Raw genomic sequence first — 13,626 nt, forward strand, 5'->3', positions numbered from 1 at the left:
AAAGAAAGTGTTATTGTCTTTTGTTCTTCTCCACTTTTATTTTAACCAGATAGATAGTATTGTATAATATTAGAAATAATTTGTTTGTTGTAAATGTCAAAAGCGTGTTTTATTATCATTTAAACATGTTCCCTTCATGTTAGGCGCATATTGAGTGTTCTGAAAACAATATTAATCCAAATGGTTATAAATGCATATTACATCACAATATCCACTTTAAAAGTAGACATACACTGCCGTCTGGTGAGTTTAGAATTAAGTCTTTGGAACAGTTCAGGTTTATGTTTCACTCGCCTTTTAAACTATATATGTTTTTACCATCCACAAATCTGGATACATTGTTCATACTGGAAAAAATGTTTTAAAATCACTGTTGCGTGAAGAAGTTGCTGCTGAGATGGAGGAGGGATTCAGAGAGGAGATGTCGATTCAAAGGGTGGTTGGCAACAGCTGGACTGTGAATGGACAGGAGCGTGTGGAAGGAAGTGACGGATCAGAAAATGAAGAGATGTAGGTGGCGGGATATACGAAAGCTGGGAGTCGGTTAGGAATAATAAACGGAAAAAGAAAAGGGAAAAATAAAACCGATGAAAGTGATTCAGACGGGATCAAATACGGAGGAGAAGCGGAGGGAGGAGTATGTAATTTTTGCGAAACTTGTGGATGAAGGGGACTCGTTTGGAGGTATGAATCCAATTCAACTAACAAAATCGTTAAATAAGGAAATAGGTGAAATAAAGAGTGCTAAAGTACTAATAAATGGAGCCCTGATGATTGTGTGTAAGGATGAGAAACAGCAAGGGAAAGCAATCAAAATGAACATAATCAACAGAAAGAAAGTGGAATGTTCCAAGACTTACAAGAAATTTACAAAAGGAGTCATTACAGGGATTCCGGTAAACGTATCAGTTGATGATGTGAAGAGAAACAACAAATGCTAGAGTAAATGAAGTTAGACGTCTTAAAATGAACAGAAATGGTAATATGCAGGATAGTCTATCGGTGATGATCAACTTTGATCAGGAAAAACTTCCAGAAAAAGTGTACATTGGCTTTATGTGCTATGACGTAAGGTTGTATATTCCCCCTCCAATCAGATGTTTTAAATGTCAGAGATATGGACATGTAGCTGCGGTATGCAAGGGAAAGCAGAGATGTGGAAAATGTAGTGGAGAACATGAGTATGGAAAATGCCAGGAGGGTACAAAGCTGAAGTGTTGTGATTGTTGGGGGGAACACAGTGCCGCTTACAGAGGACGTGAAGTTAGTAATTAAGAGACAGACCGAAGTGCAACGAATCAAGGTTGTTCAGGGAATCAGTTATGCAGAAGCTGCAAAGAAAGTCTCAGGGAATGTGACAGTAGTTAAGCAATCAGAAATTATCAGGAAAGAAATGAATCAAGGAAAGAAATGTCAAGGATGTAATACATTGAAGGAGGAAACTTTGATAGTGAAAAAGAATGATTTTGTAATGTTCATGGCAGAAATAATAAATTGCTCTGCACAGACAAAAAGTAGAAATGAAAGGATTAAAATAATTGTTAAATCTGCAGAGAGATATCTAGATGTTAAAGGGCTGCAATGGGAGACCGTAAGAGACTCCCTTACTGAAGAGACACAGTCTTCTCAGGCATATGTTGGATTTTCTTAATGTTACTGACCATACTACAGTGGAATGCAATTGCAAATGGCCAAGAGCTTAAGAAATACATTGATATGTTAATAGTGAAACCTAATGTAATATGTATTCAGGAAACATGGTTAAAACCACAGTTGGATTATATAATAAATGGTTATAGTATAATTAGAAGAGATAGAGAATCTGGCAGAGGAGGAGGAATAGCAACATTTATACAAAATGGGATGAAATATAAGGTAGAACAAATAAATAAAGAGTATGAATCAATTATAACTAAGATATGGACTGAAAGAGGGAGTATAGATATTAACTATTATAATCCATGTGAAAAATCAAGTCAAGTTATTTTAGAAGCTGTTGTAGGTTATTCGCATGACAAAGTAGTGTGGTGTGGTGATTTTAATTCCTATAATACATTATGGGGAAGTAATAATACTGATGTGAATGGAGAAATAATTGAAGAATTCATTGATGATAATCACTTGGTGTGTATTAATAATGGAGAGGGAACACGATATAACCGTATACAAAATACAGAAACTGCACTTGACCTAACATTTGTGTCTTCTGTTATTGCAGGGATCACTACATGGAATGTAAACAAATATACTACAATAGGGAGTGATCATTATCCGGTAGTGACTATGGTTGGTACAAAAATATGTCATGAAAAAGAAAATAGAAGTCCTAGATGGAAGTTGGAGAAAGTAGATTGGGAAGTCTTTCGAGTAATTTGTGAAGATAGATGTATGACTCTGCAAGAAGAAAACCAGATGGACGTAAATATATTCAATAGTAAGTTAGTTAATGAAATAATTCAGTCGGCTGAACAAACTATACCTAAAACAACAGGAATAAGACATGTAAAGAATGTACCCTGGTGGAATGATGATTGTAAAGCAGCTATAAAAGTAAGGAATAAAGCATTTAAGAAACTTAAAAAGCAGCATTCTATGGAGGCTTTGATTCAGTATAAAAGGGCCCAGGCAGTAGTAAGGAAAACAATAAAAACACAAAAGCGTATTTTTTGGAAACAGTACTGTGATAGTATTGGAAGAACAGTACATCTGTCAGATGAATGGAATATGATTAGGAAAATGGGAGGGATTAGAAGGAGTTACCAGTGATTATAGGCAAAGACAAAATGGCTGTCACCAATTTAGATAAGGCTGAACTTCTAGTAGAAACATTTAAGAAAGTTCATAGCTCAGATAATCTTTCAGAAGAAGCAAAACAGTGTAGGAGTTGCACATTAATGAATTATCCTAATTTGGTAAAGAAAGATGAGATGTCAGATAGTTTATTAGATTTGCCTATAAACATGTTTGAGTTAAAAAGAGCAATCAAAACTGCTCGGCAGACCACTCCAGGAAGAGATGGAGTGTGTTATAAAATGCTGGCAAATATGACAGATAATACACTGGAAAAAGTACTAAAATTATTTAACCTAGTATGGGAAACTGGTCAACTCAACAAGCAATAATAGTACCTATTCTTAAACCTGGAAAAAACCCATCAGATCCTTCTAGTTATAGGCCTATTGCACTTACTTCTCAATTATGTAAAACAATGGAAAGAATAATTACAGAAAGAATAACATATTTTTTAGAGAGTAAAAATCTGTTGTCTCCTTATCAGAGTGGATTCCGTAAGGGCAGGAATACAATGGACTCTGTATTATGTCTAGAATCAGACATTAGGAAAGCACAGACAAACAAAGAAGTAGTAGTAGCTATCTTCTTTGATGTGGAAAAGGCATATGATATGCTCTGGAAAGAAGGATTATTAATCAAGTTAAAGTCTTTAGGAATTAGTGGTAGAGCATATAACTGGGTTCAGAACTTTTTATTTGACAGAAAAATACAAGTTAAAGTAGGTGAAGAATACTCTAGAATGCATACAATGGAGAATGGAACACCACAAGGTAGTGTGTGCAGTCCATTAATATTCAACATAATGATTAATGGCATCTTTTCACAAGTTGAACAGAATATTGGAAAATCTTTATATGCAGATGATGGGGCTTTGTGGACTAGAGGTCGCAATATATCATATGTTCATAAAAAAATGCAAAATGCAATAGAGGAAGTTGAAAAGTGGGCTAATAAATGGGGGTTTAAATTATCTGTATCAAAAACGCAGGTCATTTGTTTCTCAAGGCGACTTAAAAGCATACCCCTCTCTTTGAAATTATATGGGAATCCTCTGGAGCAAGTTAAAGTTATAAGATTTCTTGGAGTTTGGTTTGATGAAAAACTTACATGGAAAATTAATCTGGATAAAATTAAGGACAAGTGTAAAAATATTATTAATATTCTTATGTGTTTATCAGGACGGGAGTGGGGAGCTAGTAGGACATCCCTACAGAGTATATACTGGGCACTCATGAGATCTGTCCTTGATTATGGATGCATTGCCTATATGTCAGCAGCAGAAACAAACCTCAAACAATTAGATATACTGCAAGCACAAGCCCTAAGAATCTGCAGTGGATCATTTAAATCATCGCCGGTATCATCTATGCAGGTGGAGATCGGAGAAATGCCTTTAGGTATAAGACGAATTAAGTTAATGTTGGCATATTGGGTTAATATCCAGGGACAAAGTGTTTCACATCCTGTCAAAAGTGTATTGACAGACTGTTGGGAACATAATGTAACAAATTTTATGAGTTTTGGGTGGATAGGTGACGCAAAGGCGAGGTATATAGGACTAAATCAAGTACAGTACAGCAACACAGTCTCAATATCCTCCATCCCTCCCTGGTTATTCCCCTTACCAACCGTTGACCTCAGTATACAACAGGAAATAAAGGATCAATCCAAACAACTTCCAGTGTGGTAGTGTGGAATTATATTGAGAGACATTTCCATGATTCAGTGTTTTTATTTACGGATGGATCAAAAGACCCGAAGACAGGATATGCCGGTGCAGCTGTGTATATTCCAATCAATGATTCTTACATTAAGAAAAGAGTTTCTGATCATTTATCAGTTTATGCTACAGAACTATTGGCAATTTTAATGGCCCTGCAGTGGACAGAAGAAAAGCGAATGAATAACATAGTTATTGCATCTGATAGCTACTCAGCACTGGAAAGCATAAAATCTGGTAGATCATCTTTTAGGATGGATATAATTAATGATATATTCCATAAATTGTATAACATAAAGCTTATGGGTATATCAATTCAATTTATTTGGGTTCCTGCTCATGTTGGTGTGGTAGGAAATGAGAAGGTGGATGTTCTGGCTAAACAAACTTTAAAATTAAAGCAGATAGATTTACTAGTTCCATTAAGTAAAGCAGAAGCTAAAGTGTTCATTAGGAGATATGCACAATCAATATGGCAGGTACACTGGGATGGTATTGAAACAGGAAGACACTTATATAATATTCAACAACAAGTTGGTACTGGGAGGAGAGAGAGCAGGAACAGAAATGAAGAGAATATAATAACCCGTTTGAGAATAGGTCACACAGGATTGAATAGTACACTGTTTAAAATCGGCAAACATCCAACTGGGGAATGTAATCACTGTAGTCAGCAAGAGACAGTTGAACATGTAATACTTCACTGCAGGAAATACAACAAAGAAAGACATAATTTTATTCAGTCACTAATTAAAGCTGAGCATAAAGATTTTTCAATAATAGGTATACTAAAGGAAAAGGCTATATATGATATTATTACTAAGTTTATTAAAGAAACGGAATTAAGTAAAATAATTTAGACAGTTATTTAAAAAAAAAAAAATGTTTTTTTTTAATTTATTTATTGTTTTTTTGTTCCCCATCTATCCTATTATGGTAATCCTATAAGCATGTATCTGTCCAGACTCCAGTCCAGTCGGTGGCGGTAATGCACCTACAAGTTGGTTTGCCAACCGCCAATAAACACCAAAGAAGAAGAAGAAGTTGCTGCTGAATACACGCAGAAACCGGACGTGATGCTATATTGGCGGATGTTGCGTCGATCAATTTTCCCGCGTTTTGAGTAGTTGAGGAAATAGTGGAGGGTTGTGGACACAAACAAGCGATCTCAGGTTCAGACATCTAACCACTAACAACAACAACACGCCGCTCGTGATCGCGCTCTTCATCGCGATGCCGCCGAAGAAGCGCAGCAGCGGGACCCCGCAGAAGAAAGAGCTCAAGGGGAACATGAAGAGCGGATCTTCGGACAGCAGCGAGAACGCAGTGCTGAGCCCTGAACGGTGAGCTTACACCGCGCCACTGACTCTCAGATAAACCTCAACGACACAGCACAGTAATGAATGAATAGTACTGACAGTCTTTAGTTATTGATGATGATGGCAGAGAAAGCCAGCGTCCAACTGTTTTTAAACGTGTTCATGCTCTGTTTTTGATAGCAAATAGTTTTGAATTACTTTGGTAATAACATGATCATTAGGACGCACCCAACATTTAACTGTGCTAACTATAGTATTAATACAGTAACCACCGTTAAGCTATAGGTACTACAAAAAAACTATACTGTAGCTTGTAACGTTAATTAACCTATTTATTGGCCTATATTTGCCCACAATTTCTGTTTTCACTTTTAATAGAAAAGTCAAGTAAATATTGTGTAAAATATTTCATTCAGCATTTGTGTTACATACATCCCATTTTTGTGCCTGCATCAAATAACATTTACAAAAGTGATTTTATATACATATTAAATGCAAGTAAAGTGTCTACTTTAATTTTTCAAATAACTTTTGTGAAAAAGTCAAAATAGGTTCCATTATCATTCAGTGTAATAGATATATTTGTGTAGAAATCAAACAATATGCTTATTCTGACCTGTATCTTATTAAAATATATAAAAGTAAAAATACGGCTCATGTAGTACCCAAACAGCTGACAAATGTTTGTGTATAACAAGCAATGTTGCATGACCAGTAGCCCACCCCACAATAGTGTCCATCACCTCACAATGTGTTTAGTCATGTCTGTCAACTGTGTTGTTTTACCAGACACAAGGACAAGGAGCCTGAGTTTGTGTCTCTCAGTGAGGAGCTTCAGGCCACCGATCCCATCTGTGATCATGCGTGGAGAATTTGGGAAAGGGAGATCCGATCGATGGACAAGGTTAATGTACGCCTTCCTCATATATCTACACTACCAGTCTAATGTGTTCATTTATGAATGTGTGATAACACCAACGTGTGTCCTCCATGCTAGATGCCATATTCAAACAGACAGCAGTGGGGAGCTTGTCTGTTCATTGCAGGCATGGAGCTTGATGGCCTCAGCCTCACCTTCACACAGTTCCTGAAAGTAGTTGGACTAAGGTATGTGTGGCAGATTAATAAATATCATGGAGAAGTCCTGGTTTTCTCGCTTGGGGTGAACAGTTTGAGCTTTTGGAGTGTGGTTATGTCTTTAAGGTGTTAATAATGCATATCCTACACTTTAATTAAGTTGCTCTTCCTCTGCAGTGTGAAGCAGTTCATTGGTCTTGTGAGGAAGATGGATGTAAATGTGGACACTATAAGCCCTGCAGTGAACACCGCTTTGAAACGACTGGAGAACAAATACGATGTGACACTGGCTCTCTACCAAAGATTTGTGAAGTAAGTGTTGTTGTACAGTTTTGCTTTAAATTTGTAGTAGTGATGTTTTATAATGAAAATATGATTAATTTAGCAATGTTTTGGCATTTTGTTGATTTAATCAGCATTCAAGGTCAACTGTCAATAAATAAAAAATAAATAAACAGCAATATTTAGATTTTTTTTTATATACTTTTAAAATGTAATCTTTTTTTCTTTGTTGGCAAAGCTGAATTATCAGCGTCACAAGATCATTCAGAAATCATTATAATATGCTGATTTGGTGCTCAAGAAACATTTCTTCTTATAAGTTGTGCTGCTTAATATTTTTGTGGAAACCATGATACATTTTTTCAGGATTCTTTGATAAATAAGTGCAAAAAAAACAGAACCTTTGATCAATTTCATGTTAATCTTTGCTGGAAAAAAAGTATTCATTTACTTTCAAAAAACTTGCTCACCCCAAACCTTTGAATGATAATGTATACCGAATAAAATAATTCTTTATTTCATTTCAGATATTTTTTGACTTTCTTTGAATCAGGTGCTTGAAGTACTTAAAATTGATTTTTTTTTTATTTAAGTCCTGGAAAACCCTTGAAAACAGCCATATTTATCAAAAGTTACTTGAAAAGTACTTGAATGTTTAAAAGGCAGTATATATTACATTAGTGTTCATTTTTGTTTTCGATTTTAAAAAAAAAACAACAGTATTTTCTCGCAAACTTAACGATGCAGTGCGTCTGGTCTGATAGAAGCTGTTTTGCCTAGCTTTTAGCAGTGCACGAGATCTTAATCCTTGAGGTGAAAAGCAGTCTCGAGATATCTGTAAACGTTGATTTTGTGGTAATACCTTTGATAGTGCTTGCATTATATTGTTCGGTCTTTTATTGCATGTGCTGTTTGTTTGTGTTTCATTTGGGAACGCGTGTAAAGTCTGACACGCTTTGTGCTGCACTGTTATCATTTACAAGCGTGAAACGTGTCTCCATCTCAGCTGTTCGTCCACAAACTCTTCCTCTGCGTACTGTGAGTTTGGGTTGCTTAATGTTCATCTGGGAAAACAGTGTGTGTTATCTCAATAGTTTTATAACGTAAATAATTTATAAACCTATGCCAGCACAGGAGAATACATAAACATATTTCTAAATATGTGATTTGTTGTACATCAAAATAAGTTCAAACCCTCGCTCTGAGTTTGCGTGTGGCCAAATATACATTTTTTTCTTGGATTTAAACGTCATTGAATCACGCTATAAAGTGAAGCATTGCCAGGCCGTTGGCGCCCTCTGCAGGTATGCTATAATACAGAATGTACTTAAAGCTGCAGTCCATAAATTTTTTGTTTTAAATGTACAAAACTTATATAATAAGCAAGTACACCATGAATCCATTTTCCAAACAAACCGTTACTTGTGTGAATCGTCATAGACATAAACAGAGAGAAGGAGCTCCAGCTAGTGTTCTTCCGCAACACGCACGCAGTTCTGTTTATTAACCGCTAGAGCGGGCTGCAGCTTTAAGTAGGTTATGTTCATATTATGTATAGGCATATTACATTATGTATTTTAACAGTGTTGTTCAAAGAAACCATGCGATTACTTGGTTTTGATACTTTATTTGAACCAATTATTATTGTCTCGTTGTTTTTCACTTAGGTCTATTTTTATTACTAAAAAATAACAGGTTACTCAATTGTCAAAATCAGTAGATTACTTGAATAGCAAGATAATGGTTAGTTACGGCTCTATATTAGTTAAATATTTCAAAATACAACTACATTGTTTTGCTTTTTGTGATAATATAAAAATATTTTATTGAAAACAGTATTAAAATATTATCTCGTTATAGTGAACCAAGTATCGATATTTTGTCTCATCTCGTGAGCTAAGTGTATTGTTACACCCCTAGTGTCTACGAGCAGGATATAGCTCATAACTTTCCAAGTCTATGATGAAGCTTTTACTCTTCAGGTCAATCGTATATTCAAAAAAATGCTTTGAATAAGCCATTGCATGCTTTGCATGTGCTGCACTTTATTTGTAGCCTACCATTATGTTTTATTAATTTATTAGAATTTGAAAGATGATAACGATATTGTGATCTCTGATTTTAGTCCTTGAAAATTTAAAAAAGCAGTGCTTGAAAAACCCTTAAAAATCCTGGGATTTCATGTTGCAGTTTCTGTACGAACTCTGTTGAATTGTGGATTTAATTGATTATAGTAAGGACATAGTTTTGTATGTTCAAACACTTAAATACAATGGCTTATGGCCCGTTAACCCCACAAATAAGAAGTATAACAATAATTATATTTGCGTCCATGATAATGTTCTGTTTATTATAAGCATGCATTGCAGACGAGACATGAAACGCTTTGCGTTTTTAACATTAGGCATATAAATCAAAGTACATGTTTAAAATATTATTTGCAAGTAGTTAAAAATGATTAGGCTACCTACCAACTAGAATTAGACCTAGAATTTCTGTCACTATTCTATTTCTTGATGCTTTATAAAAACACTTGGTCCCCCCCAGTGTTCAAGACATGTTTACAGGCTCATTACAGTAAAGGACTAAACAGTTACTAATCGGGTGATGTTTGGGCATGCCTCAGGGTGTGCTCACCCTTCCCTCAGCAAGTCTCTTTATTTAGATAATGCTTGCATTGCATCTTATTCAAATAATGCATGACTCATCTCACATCACTCCTTGGGTGATGAAACCTGTTGTGTATTACTTTGTTAAAACGGTTTTCTTTTTCGCCTACAATAATTGCTTAAGTTTCAGTATTGCATGATCTGCATTATAACTTGATGATTCACTTCTTAGTCCATTTGAATAGTTAAAACCTTTAAACATTTCTACATGTCATTTGTAAACCTGAAGGTGGCAGCAGCTGTCTCAGTATAAGATAGATCCGCTTTGTGTGATATTTGTGTTTGATTAAGTGCCAGTTGGCCCCAGTCCAGTCTGTTCTTCTGCAGTTACTGAAAAACAGTGCTTCATAGGTGGTGAACAGAAAGTCTAGTTATGTGATCTGATTGAAGTCTGTGATTACGATTATGGATGCCACGATTACATAAACGTTCAAAGCCGCGATTACAAAAATAAATAAACAATTAAAAATGGGTTTAACAAACTCAAACACACTGGATAAAAAGATTGTCTAACTGTGCGTGATAGATATGTTTAATGCCAAACGTGTCAAAAGCGGAACAAAATAGCGGTAGCCTACTCGTTTGAACTGTGCGCCACACTGACCTTTTATCCGCTCGCCTCAAAAGAAAACAGCGAATGAGTTTATTACAGTGACCAGTCGCGATCACACGCTAAACAACGCTGTGAAGTCCAGTAAGAAGCACTCGAGTTCAGCGCAGAGTTCTCCAGAACAAATCACGTCTCTTTAATTTAAACTAGTTTAGAGCCAAATAAATCGGAGCTGTTATTCTCATCAACACTGATGCAGAAACAGTGCAACAACGATCCAGTTAGAAGACGTTTCAATCCACAAATCACCCACATTTACCATAGCTTTACTGCAGTAACATGGTAACTACTAATGGTACGTTGACAGAAAAGTAGGATATTCTTATTGAGTATTATTATATTATTAATATACTAAATATGTTAAACGGGAAATGGAATATAATTTATATTATTTTGTTAATTATTCTATCAGTTGATGTGGATTTGTAATTGACTGAATGTCTTTAGGCTACTGTTCTTCAATGCAAACCCATAGAAACCTATAGTTAGGCTACTTTTTTACCATGGTAATGAGGTGCTGTACTTTTGGTTATGTATAAAAGATGAGGCTGTTACAGTTTTCACAATGGTACTGTCACATGTAGCTCTCGTTAATGTGCATTTCTAAGAGACAAAACTTGTAATATTACATGTTCAGTGCTACCAAATCAGGTGCTGGTGCCACTGCTCTCGAATGTTAGTCTGGAGCCCTGATCATATAAATTGTACTGTAAAATGTTACTGTAATTTGAAATTTTGTCTGTTTAATTCTAAATGAAATCTATAGCTTTAGTAAACCATTTTTTCTCTTTTTTTTTTAATTTTAGTATAACATTATTATACCATGCATAATTTTACCTTTTTTTGTTTAAAGAAGAAACTAAACCAATGTACAATTGACATTTGAGGCTCAATGCTATAGAAAAGCAATACAAGTTCAGGAAGAGTGTTTTCAGCTTTTTTTTTTTAAATATATATTTTATATAAAAATATGGAATGCATCTTCAAACAATGACATAAATCTGTTCAATATAATCGTTATTATTAATCGCAATTACAATCTCAAGGGAATAATCGACAATTATGATTTGTCCTAATCGTGCAGCCCTAGTCTGTGGTCAAGCTGCAGAGTAGTGCTTTGTTTTTGTTTTCAAGTGCATCCTGCCAGCAGATGCTGTGGTTATTTGTGGCAGCCTCCTCACTGCATCAAAAATAAAGTTTTCATGCTTGTGTGTCCATAACAGTTGATGAACTCTGTTTGACATTTATATGTGGCTTTCAGTGCATTTGTTGTTGTTGTTTTTTGGTTGTGTGGTTATAATGTACAGTATGTGCTAATGATTAGGGCTGCCACTAACAACTTTTTTTTTTTTCGATTAATCTATCGACTAATTTATCGATTAATCTAAACGATTAATTTCCCACAATAAAATCAGCAATTTTACTTAAGAAAATTTTATGAAACTATATTTTATTAGACCAAATGAAATCCAAATTTCTATTAAATCCTTTTTTTTTAAAGCAAAAGTAAAGTGAAACCGAGTGCAAGTGTCCATCTCATAGTCCAAATCACTGAAATCAAAGTTCAGTATTACAGTGTAAGAATGACAACATATCCACCTGTTCTAGTCTACTAATAATAAAATTATAATCAAAAAACACTTTTTAAAGGAGGATTTACCAGAAATATTATTTACCAGAATTTATTTAGGTGAAAAATGTACAGTATTTCTGAAACTTTTTTTTAAATATAAAATCAATTAATTGGAGATGCTTTTGATTTATTAATTTAATTTAACCATTAAAACAAAGTATAAAAAAATGAAAATGGAAAAAACTGAATTTGGAAATAAAACGGATTTCATAGGGATCTATAATTAGAATACATTTTTTTTGTGGTAATAAAAATAGATGTAAGTGAACAATAGCTTTTAAAATGACTTAAAATACATATATACTAGCAATGATGCTATAATAATTAGTTCAAATAAAGTATCAAAAGCAAGAGATCATATGGTTTTATTGAACAAAACTGTTAAAATACAATGTATTATAAACAATAGAGCTAATGTAGATTACGCATTACAACAAAGGCCTGCAGGGGACACCAACGGCCTGATTGTTTTTACACATTACTGTGCAATCTAATCCTTGTTTAATATTGACCACGCACCATTTAATTAAAATGTCCACTTAATCTTTAATATTTGGCCATTTCTTTAGGACAGAAATGCTATGGCCGCTGTAATTAAATTAATATTTGGACATCAAAACGTGTAAACTCAGAGTGAGGGTTTGAGCTTTTATTTTGAAATCGCGATGTATTCTCCTGTGTGGATTTATAAATGATTCACCTTACAAATCTGATGAAATGGCGCACGTTGCGTTCCCAGATGAACGTTATAATAAACCCAAACTCGCAACAACATGCAGAGATGAGTTTGAGACGCTCCACACATGTAAATAATAAGTTTCTGTGGAAGTACTGGGTGAACGTACTGTGGAACGGGGCCGCTGGCTGACGCACGCACTTAATCTACACGCATATAAATAATTAAAGCGCATATACTGTGTTAGAACTGCTTTGCACATAGTTATTTAATTAAATCATAGCACTTGTGAGTTCACAATTATGCTTAATTATGATTTTTAAATGGGTTTAATGTCATGCAGCCTTGGAAAATAGTCTAATAATGTGTTTTATGGATTCTCGTCCGTGAAATGCGCCACTTCCGGTATTTTGCCGGTTAGTCGACGCAAGTAAAATGAAGTCTAGTCGACTAAAATCGACGAATCTGCACCTAAATTGATAATCTAGGTATATTAAGTATTTTTTTGTTCGTTACAAATTAGCAGTTGAATAAATAAACGTGATTTTTTTTGTATTATTATTGTTAATTTGTTTTAAAAGTGCAGTTATTTATTCAGTCGTCAGTTTAATTTCTTCCATGTCAAAGATTATCTTATTAAATATTAAACCTTTTTGGCTATGATTTTTAGTCTGCTTTCTCTTTTATGCTTTTATTTTTAATAATAACAGTTAAATAATATTTTAATTATTAATATTTACAAATTTTTAGCTATTAAGTATTGTTATTTATAGCTATTATACTGTTGATATTAATAATAATAATTGTATTTATTTATTTAAAGGGGTCCTATTATGCTCTTTTACAA

General features: G+C 34.4%; 1 protein-coding gene across 4 annotated transcripts in view; it reads left to right on the plus strand.

Moving 5' to 3' along the window:
* The first annotated feature begins 5,594 nt into the window (after positions 1–5,594).
* Positions 5,595–13,626, plus strand: part of LOC306856378 (retinoblastoma-associated protein-like) — a 34,098-nt gene continuing 26,066 nt past the window's right edge. Inside the window, exons 1-4 of one of the 4 annotated variants that reach the window (XM_079395628.1) lie at positions 5,595–5,856; positions 6,622–6,742; positions 6,830–6,939; positions 7,087–7,221. In XM_079395628.1, coding sequence (XP_079251754.1) covers positions 5,747–5,856; positions 6,622–6,742; positions 6,830–6,939; positions 7,087–7,221 — 476 coding nt within the window. In that variant the 5' untranslated portion in view covers positions 5,595–5,746. The remainder of the gene's footprint in view (positions 5,857–6,621; positions 6,743–6,829; positions 6,940–7,086; positions 7,222–13,626) is intronic. The other 3 variants (XM_079395629.1, XM_079395631.1, XM_079395630.1) reach the window with 3 other exon arrangements.

Source organism: Barbus barbus (genome assembly GCF_936440315.1).
Source record: "Barbus barbus genome assembly, chromosome: 36".
Taxonomy (NCBI): domain Eukaryota; kingdom Metazoa; phylum Chordata; class Actinopteri; order Cypriniformes; family Cyprinidae; genus Barbus; species Barbus barbus.